The 23,881-nt window shown below is 43.4% G+C and overlaps 1 protein-coding gene across 3 annotated transcripts in view; it reads right to left on the minus strand.

Moving 5' to 3' along the window:
* Positions 1-23,881, minus strand: part of LRMDA (leucine rich melanocyte differentiation associated) — a 1,316,517-nt gene that overhangs the window by 780,031 nt on the left and 512,605 nt on the right. Inside the window, exon 1 of one of the 3 annotated variants that reach the window (XM_086381847.1) lies at positions 3,694-4,919. The exons of the other annotated variants lie outside the window; for them this stretch is intronic. Within the exon in view, the coding sequence (XP_086237973.1) occupies positions 3,694-3,725 (32 nt within the window). The 5' untranslated portion in view covers positions 3,726-4,919. Of the gene's footprint in view, positions 1-3,693; positions 4,920-23,881 lie in introns of those variants that run through there. 3 annotated transcript variants of the gene reach the window in all.

Genomic DNA, 23,881 nt, shown 5'->3' on the forward strand with positions numbered 1-23,881 from the left:
AACCAATATTGCAAAACAATTATCCTGCAATTAAAATTAATTTAAAAGAAGAAAAGAAATGGAAAGCTTAAAAAAAAACACACACATACATGCACCTACACAAGAAATTTCTGTCCTATAAAAAAGAACAAAGAGCAGAAGAAATTACAAATATGCAATCAAATATGAAGACTATATTTTCTTATTGCAATTTCTTTCATCAATACATGGTTATGTAAAGCAAAATTGTAACACTATAGTGTGGCGGTTATAATGAAAAAATATGTGAGGCTCTGTAACTTTTAGATGTGTAGCCTAGAGCAAATCACTTAAGTTCTCTACACTTCTGTCTACTCGTCGGTAAAATGCAGGAAATAATAATTTCATCATAGGGTTGTTGGTATGATTAAATAAGAAAATATCAATAAAGTTCCTGGAACCTAAATGAGTGATACTAGACAAGCTCTGGTGAGATAATTTAATAATTAAAATGAACTTTTAAAAGATAATCTTCAAAGAAGTTAAATAAGAGTGGACTCAGGATGATTCTGTCTTACATTCTTTTTTTTTTTTTTCTTTTCCTGGACATATTAATGAGTGCTTCTGCTAACTCACCCAATTCAGAGCCCACTGAGTACATTCCCCAGTTCAGGAAAATTGTAATGGAACCACAATCCCTTGAACTTGTGTGCCCAACCTGCTGGCAGAGCAAGACGCGCTGACCACAAACCAGACCATTTCTTCATATGAGCCTCTCTTCCAAATGAGTGTGTCAACTCAAAAGTGAATGTAAGCACATAATTCACAGTAGTTCTACATTAGATTCATGGATGATGGGACTTCAAATAAGAGGAAGATGAAAACCAGTCAGGACACATGGTTACAGAGTCTCTGGGAGGCTTCAAATGCTAGCCATCAACTATGTTGCAACCAATCTCCCCCAATACTCAGCTTCTGGAACAAAGACCCAGAACCAAAATCCAAGGCGCAACAACCAGCATCCTTCATGATATGAACCACTGAAAAGCTATCCAAGGCCAAATCCCCCATGGGTCACCACAAAACCAATGGGGCTTACTTCATTCATTATCAATTAAATGTAAGCCAAGTGAGATGTTTATAATCTCAGAAATGAGTTGCTACTTGGTTAACTACTGGTCTCATGGCTTTCTACCTGCCTTTAACTTCCTGTAAGTGGTTAACTAACGAGCCCATCATTACCAGCTTCTTGAAGAGTAGAGGTTAAGCATAAGCTTGATTGTAAGCCATAAATGTGAGTAATTTGAAATGTTATTGGTCATTACAAAAATACATGATAATAATTTCCCCTTTAATGAAAGGGAACATGTTTATAGTGCTCCCAAGCTCCTTGTTCAAGCTTTGGGAAAGAGATGAGAACATGATAAACAGCTCAGCCTCAGGATGGGCATCTGGGGTGAGGTGGTACAAATGAATACTCACCACTTAGCAGGGTCGTAAAAATGCAGACACATCACTGCATTTGTATGATAAATACTGAGTTTATGGGCTCCTCTCCCAGAGGGGCTGCAGGTCGCTGGGGAGTCCTGCATGTCAAAGGAGTCAAAGAAGCCAACAAAAAAGAAGACAGAGAGTCCCCTTCCCTTTCACAGCACTGCATGTTAAAACGAGGGCTTGCCCAAGGAAATCCTAAACACTGGGATTAAAAATACATAGAAAATGCATTAAGACATGAACAAATATTACAGACTGTGAAGGTTTACAAATGTATTTTAAACCTCCCAACCACAGAAACGTGACATGGAGAAAGTAGAATGCAAAGAGGAAGCCTAGGAACAGTTGGTGAAATTCAATAAAAAATGAAAACCATCATTGAACAGGAAGAGGAGATGAGTCCTGTTTCTCAAGAAATGGACAGAAGGATTGTCTGTGGAAGGCAGGCTATTGTCCATAGGGCCTGACAAGCATAAGCCTCCATCTTTGCAACTGGTATGTGGTTTCGGCAGCTGCCCCAATCCCAGAATATTCTCTATTCCATCTAGCTGGCTCTCAGAAAAAAGATCCTTGCCAGCAAAGTCCGTCAATGAAAAGCATCCCAAGGCCCATCAAGGCACAGCTCTAACCAAGAGGTTGTGACACAAGCAGGAGACCAGGGTGGCACCATGCCAGTGAGATGTGGGCATCTTTCCTAAACTCTGCAAGCAGGTTGAGAGGACTCCTGGGAGAGCAAGCCATGGTGCCAACACCACTAGCTAAGAAGCCTCGGGAAAGCAAGTGGCGATAAAAGCTTTACAGCTACCCCTCCTTACACTGAGTGTTTTCTTTCTAAATTAAAAGTCGTTTTCCATTTTTTAACAGCCCCAACAATAACACTTTATAGAGCACTCTCTTTTCACAGAGCACTTTACGGTCATTAGTTATTTAATCCTCAGAGGTGTCTCAGGAGGCCAACGGGCAATGGACTTGCTTACTCCCCTTTCCCTGTGCGGAAGGGTGGGAGCTGGCCCACAGACTGGACAGGCTGGCTGCAGGTATTCAAGCTACCAACACAGGGGTGAAGGGCTCAGACCAAATCCATAAGGTGGCTGGTCTGCATTTACTGAGATTATTCATATTTGCAAAACTTTTTTTTTTTAAAGTCAAACCATTTTTACCAGAGGAAACACTCTATGCCTTTGCTTGCCCTCAGCAGACACCAAAGCTAGTTGTTCAAAATGGTAAAGGTTTTATTGCAACCTTCAAGTGAACAATCCCTCCAAAATGTGTTTGTTGCCTGGAGAAGCAAACAGACATCACCAGTCCACTCAGATATAACAAGCCTGCTCGGTAAAATAGCTACGCAGCAGTAAATTGGTGTTTCACCGAGGCATTTCTATATATCAGACCAACTCGAGACAATTCCAAAAGCTACCACTTCCTATCCCCATGCCACAGATTTTCCTAGCTCTTCCCCATAGTTTTTCATTTAATTAACATTTATGGAGCACCTACTATGCACAAGACATTGCTGAGTGCTACCAGGGACAAGATGTCAACCACACCGGGGTCCTGCACTTAAGGATCCCACAGCAAGGACTGGAGACGAGATGAACACCCGAGCTACATAAGATGAAAAGTGCAAGTATCAGGTTGGAGGAGGGACGGAACGCTGCATAGGAACTTTGAGTACAAACACTCATTTTCAGTTGGTGGAAACAATGCTTCCTGGAAGAGATGTTCTTTGAGCTAGACCTTGGGGAGGAGCAGAAACTAGACATGTGGAGCCCAAGGAATCTCAGGGCTGCCCAGAATAATGTGAGCCTGGGCAGAGACAAGACTGGGTGGAGATGGCACAGGGAAACATTCGGGTCCAGGGTCTGGTGTGTCGTGTGAGGAGAGCAGACCAGTCTAGTTCAGGAAGCCCCCTCTCAACCCGAGCCACTTTCTAGCCCCATAGCTCTTTGTCTGCTTTACAATTTACATCAGAAATCGCCCCATTTGTTTACACTCCATCACCACCAGCCCTGCCACTAGAGTGTAAACTCTGATTTATTCAACTATGCGTCCAGAACACTGCTTGGCACTACGTTACACCCTCGATAAACACTGGATGAAGTAATGACCTAATTAATTACGGTGCCACGGACTCCTAGACAGGTACCCTGGACCCGACTTTAGGTCCAGAAGGTGAATGGTTCTCTTTACTCAAGAGAGTAAATCAGGCTCTCTGCCTGATTTCCGTGGGGCTCACCTCACCTTTCTTCTGCTCCAGGCAAGTACTGCCACATATACGTTCAAGTGTCATATTAGAGATCAGGTGCTCTGGGCTCCCTCTCTTCTCCCAAGGGAGGCCACAGGGCTGGAAAACATGAAGAAAGCTGATGAACCACAGTTGTCAGGAGCCCATAAGCCAAATATCACCTAGTCTCACGTAGCCCAAAGTCAAGATCTGGCCTTTGAAATGACAGTAACCACTGCACACTCACAGCCAGGGTAACAGAGTAGAGGGCAGTGTCAAGGAACGCCCAGAACAAGAGCTCGCTTCTGGGAAGAAACAAAGCGAAGCGTAACCTCCTAGATTTTATCAACTCTATCTGTTCCCATGGGCCCAAAGTTTCCACAATGAGAACTCAGGGGAGAGTCCAAGGAAGGAAGCTTGATATTCAAATAAGATGAACACATATCTTCAGAGGACCTTCACAGTTAAAATGAAGAATAGGAAGCCAGTCTCACAAAACACAGAACTTGAGATGTCTTTTCTTCCCTGGAGATCGTTTCTCTAAGGATCTTTAGGATTTATAACACAAATAGCGGTTGGGAGAATCAAACAACAACAAAGTCCATTACATGTGGGATATGGGCCCCCTACTTGCTGGTTCAGTGAATTCCAGCGTGGAAAGCTACATCTTTCTCAGGGTCAAACTCAGACACATTCACTCTGGCTCTCTGTGCATAAGGCAGTGGTCGGTCACATAACCGTAACTGGCATCCATACCTGACCAGGGCCTTTAATAACTGGAAGGAACTGCTTCCGTGGAATATGGTTTTAGAACCACAAGGATAATTGAGATAGAATGCTAAGCCAGTGTGATTTTGGGGGGATCCAACTAAAAAGCCTAATCATGGCTAATTCACGGTTTGCAGCCACCCTGGGATTTCATGCAGAGCGTTGGTTTCACTAAGGTAATTGGTGCTATTGAAACAAGCCAGTGCTTTGCAGTTCACTGCTTCCCTCCTCGCCTCTGGGCACGGAGAGGATCAATATTTGTTAGGATTGCTTCTTGTTCCAACAATGTAAGATTTACAATACTAGCTGGGATTCTCACTTTGTCTTCACACAACTCATCAGTGGAACCCAATTACTAACCTCAGACAAACAACATTAACATGAGCCTCTATGCTGCTTTATTGCCCTTCATCCAAGTCTCATTTCAGGGTCTTCAGGCAGTGCCACTATAACAGATACTACACTTTAAAGTGTGCTCCAAGGAATAAATTCTCAGTCTTTCATTACTCGTACCTTGATTTACTTCATATCATCTCGCCGCTATAGACAAAGATAACACACTGTAAATTACAGCCATCCTGTCTCGTAGTTTCAGAGGTAGGGGGACGGCAGGGAGGGAGGCTTGCTTTGGCTTTACAATTAGCAGTGGACCAGGTGCTATCACTCCGGCATTGCCCACAATCAGCTGGTGTTTATTAGAACCATTTGCAAAGTGTGGTTGAGACACAAATCCCTTCCCCCACCCTCAACCCTCCCTTTCTGCCAGAGAGCCCATTAAATTAGAAAAACTTCAAAGCAAAATGAAAATATGGTCTCAACTGTTCTTTATCGCATCCTCTCACAGGCTATCAGCTCCTCTCCCGTACAACAGTTCAAGAGGTAACTTCGACAAATTTATTTAGGGAAAAAACCTTTCCAGTATCCAAGGTCCTGTAACTAAGCGGCTCCAAGTCTCCCAAACCAAGTGTAATTCTAAGCTGTTCCCTCTTGTCTCCACCTGCAAACCCTGGTCTGAATAAGAGCCTTCTAGCTTTGCCTGGAATTTCAACTAACAAGAGCGCCTGGGTAAGGCGAGACCTAAGGAAACAGTCATTGGAAAAAGTCCTTCAAGTTAGCTGTAGCAGTACCCCCTTATTTGTCCTACAATTTCCTCCATCCTCCATCCCATTCCAGTAGCTGATAACTAAGAACATTAGTTTTATGCGACTTGTCAAGCTCAAATGAAAAGAGAGCTAACTTTAATGACACTGCAATTAATCGCCCCAATAGACAGACAGCTAAAAGACAAGATATTGACTTCATTAAGGATAATGTATTATGTCATTAAGTTGGTAGGGTCACCTTGTGTATCATACATGCCTGCTAATATATTGGCATTTTCCTCAAATAAGATAAATTCAGATATGAGTGATAAAGCTGATTAGAAAATGTTTAATCTAAAGAGGCTCCTTTCCTTACACACACACTCTGCAGCCCCAGGTAGGCATGACATCCTAAGAAACTGTTATAGACCCAAGATTATCTCACATACCAGACCCAACTCATTTATAATCTGGTCCTTCCCTCCTTCATTTCTACAGTTTATAGCCTGTCTTCACTGATGGAAGTTGGAGAGCTTTTGGCAACCTGATGGTTCATGTGTCTGAGTCGATGGAGTGTTGTTTTTAAACCTAGCACCTGTTTTATTTTGAACCTTCGCATGCGCAGACAATTCCAATGAAAACAGCCACAGGCCCCTGATGACATGAGGCTGGGGGTTAACCCTGTCAGGGCAGGCCTCCACAACTATTCGGTTAAGAAGAGCAATTGTAATACAACACAGCTCCAAAATGCATCATACTTTTCATGAGATAACTTCTCTTCAAGGCCTAGCTAAGGGGAGTTAGTTAGCTTAAATAATTTCTCATTTAGCGAGGAGTACTCACAAATTAAGACACATTTGCTGAAGCTTGTCCTGACACTTCATTTCACATAAATAAGATTTTTAAAAAAATATTTATCTCACGAATTAAGCAAAAAATGTAATTATAGTTCAAATGGTTTCTGAAGTTAAGGAATCCCCATGGAGAATATATTGGTAACTGGTTCCATGATACACATATTTTGAGGGTGTTAGGACTTCCCCCTACCCCTGCTGGCCCTTATGATTATTTTATGACATTTCACTTAATCCAAGTAAAATCCTTCTTTTTAATTGTGGGGGCTTAGTTCATAAACAACATTTGGAGGAGAGAAAACCAAAATAAAGATTATACTGCAATGCTAATTACTATATAAATTACTGAAATGGGGGGCTGGGTGAATATAAGATACATATGTATGAACATACAAATTAGACGGAAGCTTGTATGTATACACAGGCTCACACACAGCCATGTTTGGCTATAATACTGACTCCTCAGATCATACCAGGAAGGGATCACAGTGAATTTCCTCATTTCGAATATGAGCACATGGCATGCTGGAGAAGGGAGGGAATTTCTCCTCGTCCACACAGGGAGCAAGCAGGAAACTATCACCAGGCCGATGATTCCCAGCCCACAGGTGCTTCCTCCACACCACTTGCCTCCCCACACATGCATACACATTTTTAAATCAACTTTTCTCATCCACAGATAGAACTTTCTAGAATGTGTCTTTCTTACTGGGATAAAAATTACAGAACCCAGCACACTGGCTGCCTTACAAAACAAAGATGATTTTAAAAAACAAAACAGGAGACACCCTACCCACCTTAACCAGGCAGATGACCTAAAACTCATCACCTTCTCACTCTTAATCCGTCTTTTTCACAAAACTGAATTAAAGGAGGCAATACACTAGGGTCAAACGAAACATCTGATTTGGTGTCCCCCCTACAGCACCACAGGCACACCCAGCCCACATTTAGCCTTTTTGCTGTTACTATGGACATTAAAATCACTCACTTGATTTTCCAAACCTTGGAGAGAAGGGCAGGATTGGCGGCAGCGGGAAACATCTCAGCAGCCTGTGGACAGCGTCTCCCCAGTGGTGTGAGGAGGCCTTCCTGCCAGTCCCTCTCCAAACTTACCGCTCATTACCAACACCTGCAGCCCTTCGTGCCAAGCCATCCCTTTTAACCCGAACCCTCATCTTTTCTATTATTTCCATTAAGGTTGTCAAAACCAGAAGTTTGGGAACCTTTCTCGGTGACCTTGGCATTTCTTTGCAAGCTTAACGTATTGGCATTTTTTTTTTTCTCTGACTGCATCTCTTCTCATTTGTCATGATTATTGCTGAATTTTTCAACTGTCATTCCCAAACGTAAATCAATGGTTGTCTACTTCCCCTTTGTCATATCTGCACAGCAAACAGCCTTTCCCTTCTAAATGAAGCTTCCTCCCTTTCCATCCATTAAAAGGGGCCTGTCTGCAGGAGAAGTCAATCCTTTGTTAGGTCATTGCATTTATCACGCTTCCAATCAGTGCCTGACACACTTATTCAGCCAGGTCTTCAACCACACAATCATTGTTCATCTGGGGGCTGTGCTGTAATTTATTTATGCATGGGGTTTTTGCTATCCATCTTGGGCAGTTTCAAATTTTTCACCCCTGCCCTTCTCTTCCTCAGAACTCTCAATGCTTGGAGGGAATTTGGGGGATGAAAGGAGGGGAGCACCGTGATGTGGGTGTAGGGGAGGGGCTAGAAAAGGAAAGAATAAGGAGCTTTGTTTCTGTGGGAGTGACTGCAAGTAAGTCCCTTCTCTGTGAGAAAATGAGAGTGAGCCAAGAGACTGGATCGGGGTGTGGAGCCCTAAACACAGAGCACCTCTTAAGCCAGAAGACCCTCTAGCCATGAAAAGTACTCATAAGGCAAGTTCCTGTGAGGGACTAAATGAGAGCACAGGCCCATCATGTTCAGTAAAGCCTCTTTATAAGCATACTGGCGCCAATCGTCATACAGAACTCTCGAAAAGGAAAACCGTTCTAAAAGGGAAAGGGAGCAGCTGACTTTCTAAGAATGTGCCCCCACTCCAGGTGGCTGCCTAGTTGGAAACAAGCCAGTATGTGTTGCCAGGAAATTCCCAAGCCAACCCGGGACAGATCCCAACACCATTAGAGGGTGCTGACGGAGGACCCCATGGAGCTGGTCAACGGTCCCGGGGCCCTGCACGCTGAGCAGCTTTCCCTTCCCCACCTGCCGCAGACTAACCTCTGACACCTCCACCACCTGCTTCGAGGTGCTTGTTACCACCCAGGTTTCTGTATGGTTGGAAGGAAAATATTTAAATAGAAGAGATTCAGGCCTTCTACTTCAATGTACTGTCAGCATGAGGCACTGCTCCAAGATCTCCTACAGATATCAAAATCTGAAGATGCTCAAGTTCCTTATAAAAAAATGGCCTAGTATATAGGTTGCCGCCCGCCCCTGCCCCGGATCTGTGGAAGCCATGGAAACCCATAGCTTTCAGTTCAAGTTCAGAAAAGGGACTCCTCCAAAGGTAGCCGGGGTCCTGCTGGCTACCTAGACCCCTCCTGGCCCTTCCTCTCTCCCATAAAGGCATTTCAGTGCATGCATAAAATCTGCCTCCCTCCTTTTACAAAAAAAAAAAAAAAAAAAGAGTCCTTAAAAACTAATGGGTTCATACAAAGGAAACAGCTAAGGGTGAAAGAGTACTCTCGGGTATTTAATGAGCATAATGATAAATGTTTATGCCATAATGAATTAATGATAAAAACCACTCATCCTTATATCATTCCTTAGATCAGTAAGTGATGCTTTTCCCCACTCCTGGACCCACAAACATAGACTTTACAGATCAGAAATTAAGGCCCACTACTGCTATATGGCTTGTCTGAGGCCACAGAACCATGAAGACTGGGGTTCTTGATCCTCCAATCATTAACTCTATGGGGAGCCCTGAGAATGTTCCTGATGTGATTATGTTTGATGCTGCTGTTAGGGCTTTTGTTCACAGTTGAGCAGTCGATTACCTGCACAGCTGGACATAAGAACCCTATATGAGGGGACAGGAAAGGGAGAAGCAGGTGTTCTACAAGAACCCTTTTACAGGCAAAAACTTCTCTAGGCAAAGCCTACATAACAGGGTACACCTACAGGCACCTACAAAGATGTCCCCAGCAAGAATATAAAGGCACCCCAAAACACCAAAATCACTACTTTCTCCCCGTCTTGCCTCACACCTTCCCACCCATCTCAGCAATCCTCCATACAACTTGTAAAGCTATTTCTATGAGTAATAGTGGGCCCAAGCACTATTCTAGCAGATGCATACCAGAAAAGAATTATTGCTTAATCTACATGATGGCCCTAGAGCATTTTACAGGGGCCAATAGTGCACTCCGGAACTTCTATGACCTCAATTACTGTCAGGAAACAGCCACGGGCTGGCTCCACTTCTCTTAACAAAGATTGTCTTATTTTGTTTTCATGCATATTACAACACAGCCATCATTGTTTTTGGAATATGTTCTTGTTCTCAAAGTCCTCATTCAAGTACGATTGTAGGTATTCAAAGCAAGTCTTGAGCAAATTCCCTACTAGTGATGCATCAGAACTGATTTCCATGGTTGAACGTGGAGTGAGAAGTTGAGGGATGAAGAGCCTGGTGAATCTCATTGACCCATCTCCTCTAGAATTCTCCTAAGACATTGCAGTAGCCTGACTATCCTTTGAGCCTGATCACTTTGTTTGAAGGTGATGAGGCGGGATGGTGACAGCTAAGATAAGGTTCCCGTCCACAACTTCCTTCAATTCAGACCCACTGTCAGCAATGATAGTGTCTGGAAAGCCATGTGTTGAAAGCACCTGTGATTATTTCAGAATGGGCTAGAAGTAAAGTATCTGCAAGCATCTTGAATCATTTGAAAAGGAGTCTATGTCCGGATAATTCCATAGAATTAATGCTGATTCTTGATAAAGATTTTGGTCAAGTAACTTTCACATATACCATTTTCAGTATATTGTGCCAAGGATCTTGATACTATCCTTAACATTCTTCACAATTATAATCCATTCTAGACACCCACATGTAACTTCTTGTCACTTCCAAAAAATTCACAAAAAGTATTGTATCTAATATAGGCAAGGGAAAATAATGACTATCCTTTGGAATAAACAACATGAATTCTTAAGGGTTGTGGTTGGGCAGATAGTTTACTCAGGCTAGTTGCTTAGACCATATCGGTCCCTATTGAGTCCCTATTGATGTTTTCTGGTCATCCTTTCTATTACAACCAACTGGAAAGAGAAGCCGAGACTCGTTATCTGCTGTTGTACAGCTTGATCTTTCAGGTCATGCAGAACTCAGAATGCTTTATATCAAAATCATTTGGCAAATGAGCATCCATATTCACTAGTGTTCCAGGTTTACAGGCAAGTATAGTCACAGAGAAAGAACAAAAGACATCCCAGATGCACAAACATAATCATGCTTGGACATGCTAATTCAAAGAAGCCCATTCTTGGTACAATTTCTAATGATTGGTTATTGAGATGGTTCAGAATCTCCCAGTTTTCAGAATCACAGCTAAGGCAACTTTGTGAGCCTGTGTTTTGTTGTTAAATTGTGCAGTCTGTGTGTGGCTAAGGTCTCAGATTCTGTGGCCAAACACAGCTTCAACATGGTAAGGTAAAGAAACCATAAGATAAAGCACAATGGTTTTTGGTTACAGACTCCTAAATTAATAAACATTGGTACCCTGAATGCAGTTACATGGCTGGCAAAGGCAGATCCAAGGACAGGAATGCCCCCTTAGGAGAATCAGGTGGCTCAGTAATGCTGATCAGAAAGGATGTTAAGAGCTCCAGATAGGCTTGAAGTTCTTCTCCGTTAAAGAGTCTCATTGAGGTGCAAGCATTCTTGGGTGAATTTCCTTGAGAAGAGGCTGAGAGGAAGAAAATAGTGCAGATTCTGGTTTCACATGTTTGCCTTATAAGACCAATAGGGATTCTCAAAAGTATTTTGGCAATTCTGTCTACAGTTGGGGAACCAGGATATCTTTCATCATTTTAGATGGTACCCTAGCTGATAGCTGAGAAATCTGGGTCTCCATGAGGCTACAGATATTCCTAGAGCAATGGAGATTCTGAACTGACAGCCCTTAATAGGAAATGCCATTCAATTTGTGGAAACAACTTGGATACATTAATGGTTATTTATAAGTCAGGGCAAGGTCAAATTTGGCACCTTCATCTGGTAGCTCAGAGGATAAAGCATCTGCCTGCAATGCAGGAGACCTGGGTTCGATCCCTGGGTTGGGAAGATCCCCTGGAGAAGGAAATGGCAACCCACTCCAGTATTCTTGCCTGGAGAATCGCAGGGACAGAGGAGCCTGGTGGGCTACAGTCCACGGGGTTGCAAAGAGTCAGACATGACTGAGCAACTTCACTTTCTTTCTTTCTAATGTCCACTTACTGCAGAAGTTTTCTGAGCTATGAATCCAGGAGTAGGACCATTAGGTCGTAGAGGACATATATTTGTTTTTACCAGGATTTCCAGATTTCTTCAAGTGACTGCATCAGTTTATACTTCCACCAGCAGTGTGCAAAGATTCCAGTTTCCCCTCATCTCCAAATATGGTACCAAGAAATTCCACAGAATGCTCTCTGAAAGGCCTAAGCTCCAAACTGCAAAAGCCTGCTCTTAATCCATTCTCATTTTACCTACTAAAATTTAAATATCTAAACAGTGATTGATGGTTCTGGTGGGCATGTTTATAAAAGATCTTAGTCTTGAGCAAAGCAGGTGAAAGAACTATTATTAGCTATGCTTAGACTTTATGAACCATCAGAAGCAGAGCATAAATCTACTTGGAGCTCTATGATGTTTTCTTCAGAATAAAAGCCTCTCAGACTACGAATGAAGTAGAATGACTGACAAAGTCTTCAATGAGCTTCATGGTAGGAATAAAAGGTAACGAGATTTTCCAAGTCCTCAAGGTAAAAATTGTATTCAGTTATTTTCCAGTAGTATCTAAGAATGGTTTTGCATAGTACATGCTACTGATTAAGCCTTAATTTTCAACAGGCTCCCAACTCTATAACAGCAGAAATTTGGGAAGGGAGACCTCAAAAACAAGTAAGGTCTGAGCAAGTCCCCAATATGTCATTACCCCATCTACTATACCCAAAAGTAATAGAGCAGAAGTTTAAACAAAACCCAGTGCTCTAAAAGACTTTGGAGAAGCTTCTTGTTATACAGAAATTTAATGGCTGTGTAGATAAAGGACCTTTTGATATGAGGCTTAATTTTCCTTGTCTCTGGCTTTGAGACCACATTTCTTTGAACAAAGGAAGGCTACCAAACTGGTAACCCACTTTCAAATAGGAAGGCCATCAGAAGCTTAGTACAGATAAAGGAGAATACCTACCTAACTGCTGGAGGCATATCCCAGACATACATTAAACAAAGACCCTATAAAACCTCTCTATTCTGCTACTCTGCAAATTATCAGCTGTGTAACTTTGGTGAAATTACTCAGCTTCTCTAAGACTCAGTTTCTTCATTTCAAGCATGAAGATAAAGGCTAAGCCACCATGGCGCTGGCAGGTCCCAAAGAGACAAGAGGAGGCCATGGAAAGTACCAAGTGCACAGACCTCACAGGTAGGGCTAGGCACACGTCTTTACAAACATGAGACACAGATTTACAGATAAGTTCTACCAACTCATGCACAAATTTTACTTATTCACACCAACACTTCACACAATAAAATGCTCAGGTATGCATTCATCCCCCACACACAAGCCTGCCACATCCATATTTGTGCAAAAGGCTTTGTCACCTTTTCTTTCCTGGTCACACTCGCCTTGTGCCATGTCCTAGGGCACTGCCCTGTCCCTGTGCACCAAGGTCCCTCTGACCACGGATGGTGGTAGAGCTGAACGAGCCCAGACTGCATCCAAACTAACTCTTATTGGGCGTCACAGAACCTCAGAGAGCTAGAATCGCAAGCCTCCTTAGAAATAATCCAATCTTCTGCCTCTAAAATGCATTTTTTTTAATTGTCACAATCCTTTCCTCAAAGAAAAACTCATCCAGGGATCCAGACATACTTGCAGATATAGGCAACATTGCATCAGTTAAAATGGGGTGGACCTCCAGAGCCCCATTTCTTATTGTCCCCTCCCCTTGTGACCCTAAGATCCTGCCACAAAGCCCTTGGGCTCCAGGCAACACCCTTCATTTATATATGGAGGAAGTGGGGTCCAAGGCAAAAAGAGTGAATCACCCAGGGCCACACGAGTGGTTTGTGCTGGGGCAGAAGCTAAAACCTAGATCTACAGGCTCAAAAGCTACCACTCTTTCCCCTGAGTTGCCAAAATATAGCCATCTAAATATCAGCATTTATATTAAGCATTAAATCCATTTTACTAAACAGTAACTACCCTCACTGTATATGATACACCAAGCTTTAGATGTCAACTAATTTGACTTACTCTCCCTTTCATTGCCCTTATATCTTGCTTAATAAGACATTTTATTCAGATACTGCTGAGGTAATAAAGGAAGAAGCGTGGTTGCCAAATGTACTGCCATTTTTATTTTTAGCTTCACTGGAGTAAGGGGTTATTTTCTTGTGAAAAGGATGAAATGCAACTGCCGGCCTTTTAAATTGTATCACGCAATCCTGCCTTTGCCCGAGCAATAGATTTCCAGATAACTGCGGCAATCTTCTTGAAGTGTAAAAAAACAAAACTAAAAAAAAAGAAAAGTGACTGCCACACTTCCCAGACCCTACCCAACCTCAATTGAAAAGCATCAGCATGAGGGGCTATTTGCACCCACCCCATGAATTTGCTGGCACCCGCCTCACAAGAATTAGGAGGCCACACTGCAGGCTCCGCTGCAACCAACACAGTGCAAAGCTCTGGTACGCCCTATGAAGTCAAAAAGTATCTGCAGTGCCAGTGGTGATGATGATGTCATTACATTTATTGAATTGTTAGCACATACAGCTGCTGTGCCAAGTGCTTTATATGCTTCCTCTCATTTAATGTTCACAGGAATCTCATGAGGCAGGTACTGTTATCACTATTTTACAGATGAAACACTGACGCATACAGAGGGTGGACAGCTCCCTTAAGGTTACCAATTAGTATGTGGTAGAGGCAAGATTTGAACCCAGGCCTGCTGGGTCCTGGAGCCTGCGCTAAGAACACGTACACCAGACCTGCCTTCTAAAGAGCCAGCGCTGACGTCTGTGGACCTGAGTCCGAATCTCCTCCACTGTTTGCGTGCCAAGTGTCCTGGGCCGGCAGTTTAACCTTTCTGAGCTTCACTGTCTTGAACTGTAAAATGGAAACAGCATCACCAGCTTGCAGTCTCATTGTGGGGAATGAGTCTCGCTCCTTGCCCTCAAGTCAAGAGGTCCTTCCTTTAACACTTGAGTTCTTATCTCAGTGTTAAAAGGCTCAGGGCTACCTCACATTAATGAAAGAAACTGAGATCTGGTGCAAGGATCAGTGTACCGTCAAAAGCAGGGTAGAAGGAGGAAGGGGAGAGGAGGAGGAGAAAGTTTTGAGAGGTCTCTAGCTATGAGGGTCTCCAAAGTACACACAGCTCCAGCAGCTGAGGGAGAAGACAAGCCAGCCTGCACCTTCACAGTTTTCCACTGGATGATACGATGTACTCATTATATACCTGGAATGCGTATAGTCCCGGGAGTTAAAACAAAGACCAGCGGAAGGAAATTGCGGAGGAATACATCTGGCTCAGTCTAAGAACAAACTTCCTACTTGTCTCAGCTAAGCTGGTCTGTGCTATCCCTAGAGCTAGTGAGCTCCCCATCGATGGAGACCCTTGACAGCAGCCAAGGCAGAGTTCCGTTAAGTTCCATCCATTCCAACCCTGGAGCTTTTTGATTCAAGAATCGAAAACTCGGTGATGTTCATGAAAATCCAACTTGTGACGAGCAATGTCACTGTGCAGCTTTTAGATCTGCTGCAGCCAGAATGTGGAGGGGGACAGCAGGAAGGCTTCTTAAAAAAATCACACCATACCAAGCTGGGTGTCACAGGATGGCGTGTGCCTTCTGATGTAGAACAATAGAATGATTCCCTCCCCTCTTGGTATCACACAGAATGAAACAAACAAACAAAAAAGACCAGAGATTCCCAGGAGAAGAAACAAAAAAATCTCCCGCTGGGGGAGTTAAACAGCCCGCAAACTAGAAACCCACTCTGCTTGTTTACAGCAAGTTACAGGCCTGGGAAAGCAGGTTCATGGCAACACGACCGGCCACTGAAGTGTGGTGGCAAACGCTGTAATCCATGAGATGCGCCTGGATAATGGAGGACGTGAGTACGATCCAGAATGGTCATTTACACCCACCTATACCCCAGTCATTAATCCATTTAATGAGCAGTTTCCTACTACATTGTGTGAATTTCAGGTAAAAAGAAGGGCAGGCTACCAGCTCACATCTCCAGCCAGGTCCCAGGAAAACCAGGAAGAGAGGTCCCGATCTTCTGGAAACTGGCTGGTTACAACCTAGGATGGAATGCTGTGTGTAGGCTCATGTTCGTCTTCCAGCAGGAGACCACAACATTCAGATAAGTGCTCTCCTCCTGGCATGGAAGCTGGTCGCCCTTTGTGATCACAAGGGCCTTGCTTGCCTGATCTTTTCCCTGCCCTGCCCTTCTTTTAACACTGATAACAGCTCAGGGAAAATCACTCTAGGGCTTTGCTGTTTCCTAGGCAGCTCACTCGGAGAAGGCAATGGCACCTCACTCCAGTACTCACTCCAGTACTCTTGCCTGGAAAATCCCATGGGCAGAGGAGCCTGGTGGGCTGTAGTCCATGGGGTCGCTAAGAGTTGGACACGACTGACTGACTTCACTTTCACACACTGGAGAAGGAAATAGCAACCCACTCCAGTGTTCTTGCCTGGAGAATCCCAGGGATGGGGGAGCCTGGTGGGCTGCCGTCTACGGGGTCGCACAGAGTCAGACACGACTGACGCAACTTAGCAGCAGCAGCCGCAGCAGCAGACAGTCACTCTGTTCCGCCTATTGTTGATGCCTAATTTTAATAAAACCCTTCTCAGAATGCATTAGACACACAAGGATAAGAGAGATGAAACAGGAATCAAAGTTGGCATCTACAAGTGTCCCCACACATGTAGCACACTTATGCAGAGCATGGACTCTATTCCCAGACTACCAGAATGAGAATCCTAGTTCTACCACTTACTTGCTGTGTGACCTTATCCAAGTTACTTAACCTCTCTGGGCCTGAGACTCCTAGTCTGCAAAGTGATATATATATATATATATACATATAGCTTTCAACTTAATAACTTTATGCAAAGTGACATTATTAATAGAACCTACCTCATAAGGTTGTTACAGGAGTTAAAGGGGTTAATGTATATATAAGCATCCAGAATGTTGCCTGGCACAAAATAAGTGTTTGATGCTGTATGTAGTTTAAAATTTTAGACAGTCCTAAAAACAAGTTTTTTTTAAGGTCAAATATACAAAATATTTTTAATATGATAAACTACCATATTCTAACCCCTCCTAGGCGCTAACACTCCCAAACAACTGGGGCAATTAAATCGTAAAGACATGATGTGTGTTACGGAGGAAGTACTCCAAGGCCTGATATAAAATTGTTCATTACCAGCCAGGCCCCTGCAAGATGACCAAATTAACCTCACTGCCAGGAGTATATTAAGGAAGAATAATAAATTATTCAAAACCTAATGCTGACAGAGCAAAAAAATATTTATGGAAAAATCATCAGATTATTGCGTTTTAATCATGATCCTGTTGGATGGCTTAAGTCTTAAGTCCTCTCGAAGTACTTTGGCAGAAGATAAGCCAGTCCCAGAGTGACTCGCTATCAGTGGTGTGCCCACGAAAATGGACAGCATGACTTCAAGGGAAGAAAAGGTCAGCAGAAGAGGCTAGAGATCTGAAAAGCCAGAAATAAGCCAGGGCGTGCCTAGGCATCCTTGCGAGAAAGCCACCCACTCCACTGGTCTGGCAGGTGGCCATTCGGACATGTATGTGCCTTCCTTAAATCGCCATTATTTTGAAAGGCCCAGCAAAAACCCCAGCCCCTCCAATTTAATTCACTGGCCCTTGAAAAACAAGGAGAAAACATCACAGTAGAAAAGCAAAGCCCCACAGAAGCAGCCTCGCCCGCCCCAGCTCACTGTCCGCCCATGCTCCCCGGCGCTGCTCCCTGTCCCCACCCCACCCCTGCTCCATGTCTCTAACTCGATGCCATGTTCCCTTCCTCTTTCAGCACGGCTGAGCAAAGCTGACAGGCGGATTCCTTTGCTTTTCAGGGTATTAAAGCCACTTTCCCGCTCTGACAGCCTGTTCTACTCTGCCACCTCATAGCTCCGGCTTCACACTCCTCTGGGCAGCCAGTCCTTCCTGACAGACCACTGTCACTTCCCATCATCCTCTCTGTAGATCCTGTTCTCTCCCCCTCAGCACGCATCCCGACTTTCCAACCAATGCAATTATTTTTTTTGACAAGCCATCCATCAGTTTTAACTTTAAAAGCACTTTCTGCTGATATCCATTGTTAAATCCTTTGCTTTTTTATGGGGCTTGCATGAGAGAATATGATATCAGACATTCAAACTACCAAACCATGTAAATTTACTTTGTTCTCAGCTATGTTTCCAATTTCACGTCCAATTTTTCGGTACATTATGCGTAGTTGTTGTGCTTAATATGATGTTGTCAAATCCCATTAAAGTTCACTGCATTGCACGGCTTTAAAAACAGGTTACAATTTGCATTCTATAAAGAAAGGAAGGAGTGCAGTCTGAAGTCAAGCTGAATCTTATTAAAATTATCTGTTCAATTGTTACATTTGTAGATGGAGTAATTTTGAGGCATTAGCTGAGACACATATGAAAATGTCAGGGTGCCAACTAACGACAATGAGAGCAAAAGGAATATCTCTGTGAAACTCAATAAAGCTCCTTTGCTGGTGACATAAATTTGATGATAATCCGAGGAAATGAATAAGGGACCATCCCGTTTGAATAGGAATTACCTTTTCTATTAAATCACTTTGGTGTGTTTCCACTTGGCCTACATCTTGGTCCTAGGCCACAGTGAGTCTCTGGGGACTTATTCCAATACAAGGAGGTGGGGAGAAGTGCAAAGGAGGAGAATCTGTACAAGAGAAGGTCATTCCTTTGAAGGGCATCGTACTTAGAGGAGTCTTAAGACATCCTAAAAGAGAGTATTTAAAAATATTCTCTTCCTGTTTGGAACAAGCACACAGAACGGAGCAATTCCAAGTACCGGTGTATATGGATAACTGCCCTGATCTACCACCAAACCTCTGAGCACAGAAGGCTCAAGTGGAAATGCAACATACCCTGCAAAGACGGGATATGCTTGGGGCGCTGCTGGGATGGATGGGGGATGTACAGGAAGGACTGGAGACTGAGATTTATGAGACTAGAACCAGTAACATCAAGTGGCTTCTGGGGGTTTTCCTCTCCCATGTCGTTCCCAGCTCAGCTGTATTTCTGACAGCACTGATTTCCCCATGTCTTGCCATTAACTCTAGTCTCTGGTTTTAAAGGTATCCATCACTGGCGCTGAGCAGAATTACGCCATTAGGGGCATTATTAACTGAACCATTGACTTCATGGACTATAACAAGCTGAAGTTTTGTTTCACACACAAAAACTATTCCCAGTGCAGACATCTACACCCCCTCCAAAGTTATTTTATTAAGGACACCATAATTTTAATTTTTCCAAAGCAGTCAGTATTTAGGTTAGCCACGATGATAAAGAATAAAATTCAGTGACTATGGAAGATGTAATGAGGTGCTAAGGAAGTTGGTACTGAGACAGAAAGAAAAGGGCAGAGTGTGTTTAAGGTGAAGCTCAGATGACAATTTACTCTGTGACTTTGGGAAAGTCACCTAAGCTCTCCTGGCCTTTGTCTTCCTATTGGCAAAATGAAGGTAAGTATGCCTTATATTTATTATAAAAGTTGGATGAGGTAATCCATGCACAGTACTCTGTGCATTCTGGCAGACTGTTAGAGTCTAATAAACACTGGGTATCATCACCCTCTCCACGATTACCACTACCACCACCAACAGTAGGTGAAGAACAGAATGCAGAAAATAACATGGAAAGAAGAGGGAGGAAAAAGTCCTACCAAAGGGTCTGGGCTGAAGATGAAAACAAGGATTTGAACTAGAAGCAGGGAGAGTAAATAGGTTTCAAGTCTCACAGTAAGTCTGGTCATTTGATGGCTCCCTTCAGAACACTGTTGAGAAAGATTATGAGTCTTCATCCAAATTCTGGGAAAAGAGTCACTCATTCAGTGACTTATGCCCACAGTGAGCAGTTCAGGGTGACGTAAAATATATAAGTTGAAAACACACCCATTAATGTTGGGACCCTTCATCAAAGGCCAAACATAGTGCATGGATGGAAATCAGAGTAAGGAGTTCACAGTTCACCATATGAATGAGAAGGAGGTGGCAGAAGGCAACTTCCAAGCCGACTGGTAAGAACCAAGCTCCCAACAAGGACACGCACACCCTTCTCCTGGTCTCAGGTATATGATCAAGGCACTTATGCCCACAGTGCACCAGGAAAGGTCATCTGAACCATAGCGACCTATCAAGGAAGACAAGCCCAGTCAGGCCTGTGCTGTTAGGCCTGGTAAGGAGGAAATAAATCATTAAGGTGGCAACCACTGAAAGCTTCAGAGTAGGATTAACTCTCCTTTCTCAATGTGAAAGCTCTGCCAGAAAAGAAGGAACTGGTCCCCAAAAGTAGTTCATTTGATGGAATATGGCCAGCAAGAAGGCAGAAGCCATGATTTTTCCCCATTGTTGCAAATTCTGGCTTCCTGGGTAGAGAGGAGACAGATGTCAACTCTGAATAGACTTGGAAGAATTTTATATTTGGTTTTTTCTTGCTCACCTCAGTAGCAGGAACAGAAAAGAAAGAGGTAAGAAGTAAAAGGAGGCAGGTCAACGGAGAGACAAGGGGTGGAGCCACTGGAGGATGAAGGAGTTCACTTCTAAGGCATATGAATAGGTCTGCATGACAGAACAGGAAGCTTACCGATATTAAATTCCTGGTCTGCAAGGATCCGCTAAAAAGCGATATGTAAATACAGTTTGAAACAAACTTTCTCACCACAAGAGTGCTTCAAAATTTTAGCTTTTGGAAATAAAACACGCTTCAGTTTTGTTTTAAACTAACTTTAGAGGAGCCTCACTCTTACCCCAGGAAGTCCTCTAGGTTGGAAGCTCATCGATACATGGGTTTGTGCATGCCTACATAAATATACACATGGTTTTTTCCTACCTCATTTGGAGATCTTTGACAACTATTCAAAAATTTCTCCAGATTGCCTCCTACAGGAGTGGAGATTCAGCCCTACACACTCTGCCCAGGTGAAACTATTTCATAGCATAAATTCCCCTGTTAAAGGATAATACACGCCATCCCTTCCTCCCCGAATGGCAGGACAGCAGAGTAGCCATAGAACCAGGTTTACGATTGGCACATCCTGACCAGTATTTGCTTCTTCTTTGTTCATCACACTGCATGGCCTGCAGGATCTTAGTTCCCTGCCCAGAGATTAAGCCCTGGACCCTGGCAATGACAGCACTGAGTCCCAGTCACCGAAACACCAGGGAATCCCCCGGCCCGTATCTGTATGCATCTTTCTGCATGTCTTTGTCTTGTCTACCACCCGAGCAGATACCACCAGACACCTCTAGAGAGATACCCCTAAAGCTCATGTATTACACTAAGTTATGACCCAGTCTTGAAAACACACCACTCCCTATGAAGTAAGACCTCAACAAATTTGTCTACTTGGGGAACGTAGTATCAGTCAGTAATGATTGAACCTAAAATAGTGCAAAAGAACCAGGACTCCAGCAACTTGGCATTGTTGTTTACTTACTGTTTTTTTGTTGTAGGACCAAATCTCTTGTCCTATTAAAGATTTACATGTCCATGGCAGAAATATCCCTGTTTAAATATCTAAAGAGTGACTCCATTTGTTTCGCCCTACATTATTCATTTGACTGGTCTTAAAGTTATTGGATGTGAGAGGCATTAGACAGACCACACACAACATGAGCTCCCCTCTCTCTAGGAAATTACTCTAGTGAAACAAGACAGTCCACCCTCCTACCCTCACACCCGTCCCTGGAGGGTGAGATCATACCAGCATCTGCTCCAAGCTGCACGCATAGAGAGCAAGTGGCATTTCCTGGGAATTCAGCATGGTGTTTATTGAGCAGCTCCTATTACTGCTATTGTAAAACCCAGGCTGAGCTGAGTGTATTCTCCATTCTCTTTTTTTTTGGCTCTTCAAGAACGTGGTAGAAAATCTTAGTGCCAGAAGGAAGGAGGTCTAAGATATGGTACAGTGCTAAGGATATGAGCACAGAGATCCTGAACAACGCTTTGCCATAACCAGCTATGTGACTCTCCTCAGCAATTTTCCTCCCTGTACTTTGGCTTCCTCATCTGTAAAATGTACGCGAAGGTTGGAATGGACAGATTATAAACTGACCGGCATCAGACTCTTAGATTTCTGTCAAGTCTGTCATCCCAAAGTCACTAACATACTGGACACGTGACTTCTGTCTTTGTCTCTTCTGCACCTGCAAAGTCATGGGCATCACCAAACGCCACTTATGAGGGGCTCACAAGAACAAAATTACAAATGGTTACACTGTGAGCTCGACGTTTCATAAACGAGACAGTTCATGTCAGTAATCACGAATCTGGACATCTTGAGAGTGCTATACCATGTAGGTTTGCTTAAGGTAGCATTTTCTAGCCTGAAGATGCTTTGAAGGTCTCTATGGAGTCAGATCTTCACGACCAAGATAATCACAATGGTGTGATCACTCACCTAGAGCCAGACATCCTGGCATGTGAAGTCAACTGGGCCTTAGAAAGCATCACTATGAACAAAGCTAATGGAGGTGATGGAATTCCAGTTGAGCTATTTCAAATCCTGGAAGATGATGCTGTGAAAGTGCTTCACTCAATATGCCAGCAAATTTGGAAAACTCAGCAGTGGCCACAGGACTGGAAAAGGTCAGTTTTCATTCTAATCCCAAAGAAAGGCAGTGCCAAAGAATGCTCAAACTACTGCACGATATGCACTCATCTCACACGCTAGTAAAGTAATGCTCAAAATTCTCCAAGTCAGACTTCAGCAATATGTGAACCGTGAACTTCCTGATGTTCAAGCTGGTTTTAGAAAAGGCAGAGGAACCAAAGATCAAACTGCCAACATCCGCTGGATCATCGAAAAAGCAAGAGAGTTCCAGAAAAACATCTATTTCTGCTTTATTGACTATACCAAAGCCTTTGACTGTGTGGGTCACAATAAACTGTGTGAAAGAGATGGGCATACCAGACCACCTGAACTGCCTCTTGAGAAACCTATATGCAGGTCAGGAAGCAACAGTTAGAACTGGACATGGAACAACAGACTGGTTCCAAATAGGAAAAGGAGTATGTCAAGGCTGTATATTGTCACCCTGCTTATTTAACTTATATGCAGAGTATATCATGAGAAATGCTGGGCTGGAAGAAGCACAAGCTGGAATCAAGATTGCCGGGAGAACTATCAATAACCTTAGATATGCAGATGACACCACCCTTATGGTATAAAGTGAAGAAGAACTAAAAAACATCTTGATGACAGTGAAAGAGGAGAGTGAAAAAGTTGGCTTAAAGCTCAACATTCAGAAAACTAAGATCATGGCATCTGGTCCCATCACTTCATGGGAAATAGTTGGGGAAACAGTGGAAACAGTGTCAGACTTTATTTTTTTGGGCTCCAAAATCACTGCAGATGGTGATTGCAGCCATGAAATTAAAAGACGCTTACTCAGAGGTAAAGTGTCTGCTTGCAATGCAGGAGACCTGGGTTCGATCCCTGGGTTGGGAAGATTCCCTGGAAAAGGAAATGGCAACCCACTCCAGTATCCTTGCCTGGAGAATCCCATGGACAGAGGAGCCTGGTGGGCTATAGTCCATGGGGTCACAAATAGTTGGACACAAATGAGCTATAAGACTCCCTACTCCTTGGAAGAAAAGTTATGACCAACCTAGATAGCATATTCAAAAACAGAGACATTACTTCGCCAACAAAGGTCCATCTAGTCAAGGCTATAGTTTTTCCAGTGGTCATGTATGGATGTGAAAGTTGGACTGTGAGGAAAGCTGAGTGCTGAAGAATTGATGCTTTTGAACTGTGGTGTTGGAGAAGACTCTTGAGAGTCCCTTGGACTGCAAGGACATCCAACTGGTCCATTCTAAAGGAGATCAGTCCTGGGTGTTCTTTGGAAGAACTGATACTAAAGCTGATATTGAAACTCCAATACTTTGGCCACCTCATGAGAAGAGTTGACTCATTTGAAAAAACCCTGATGCTGGAAGGGATTGGGGGCAGGAGGAGAAGG

The sequence above is a fragment of the Bos grunniens genome, chromosome 28 (assembly GCF_055505025.1).
Source record: "Bos grunniens cultivar Pamir isolate PY7600 chromosome 28, Bosgru_T2T1.0, whole genome shotgun sequence".
NCBI lineage: Eukaryota > Metazoa > Chordata > Mammalia > Artiodactyla > Bovidae > Bos > Bos grunniens.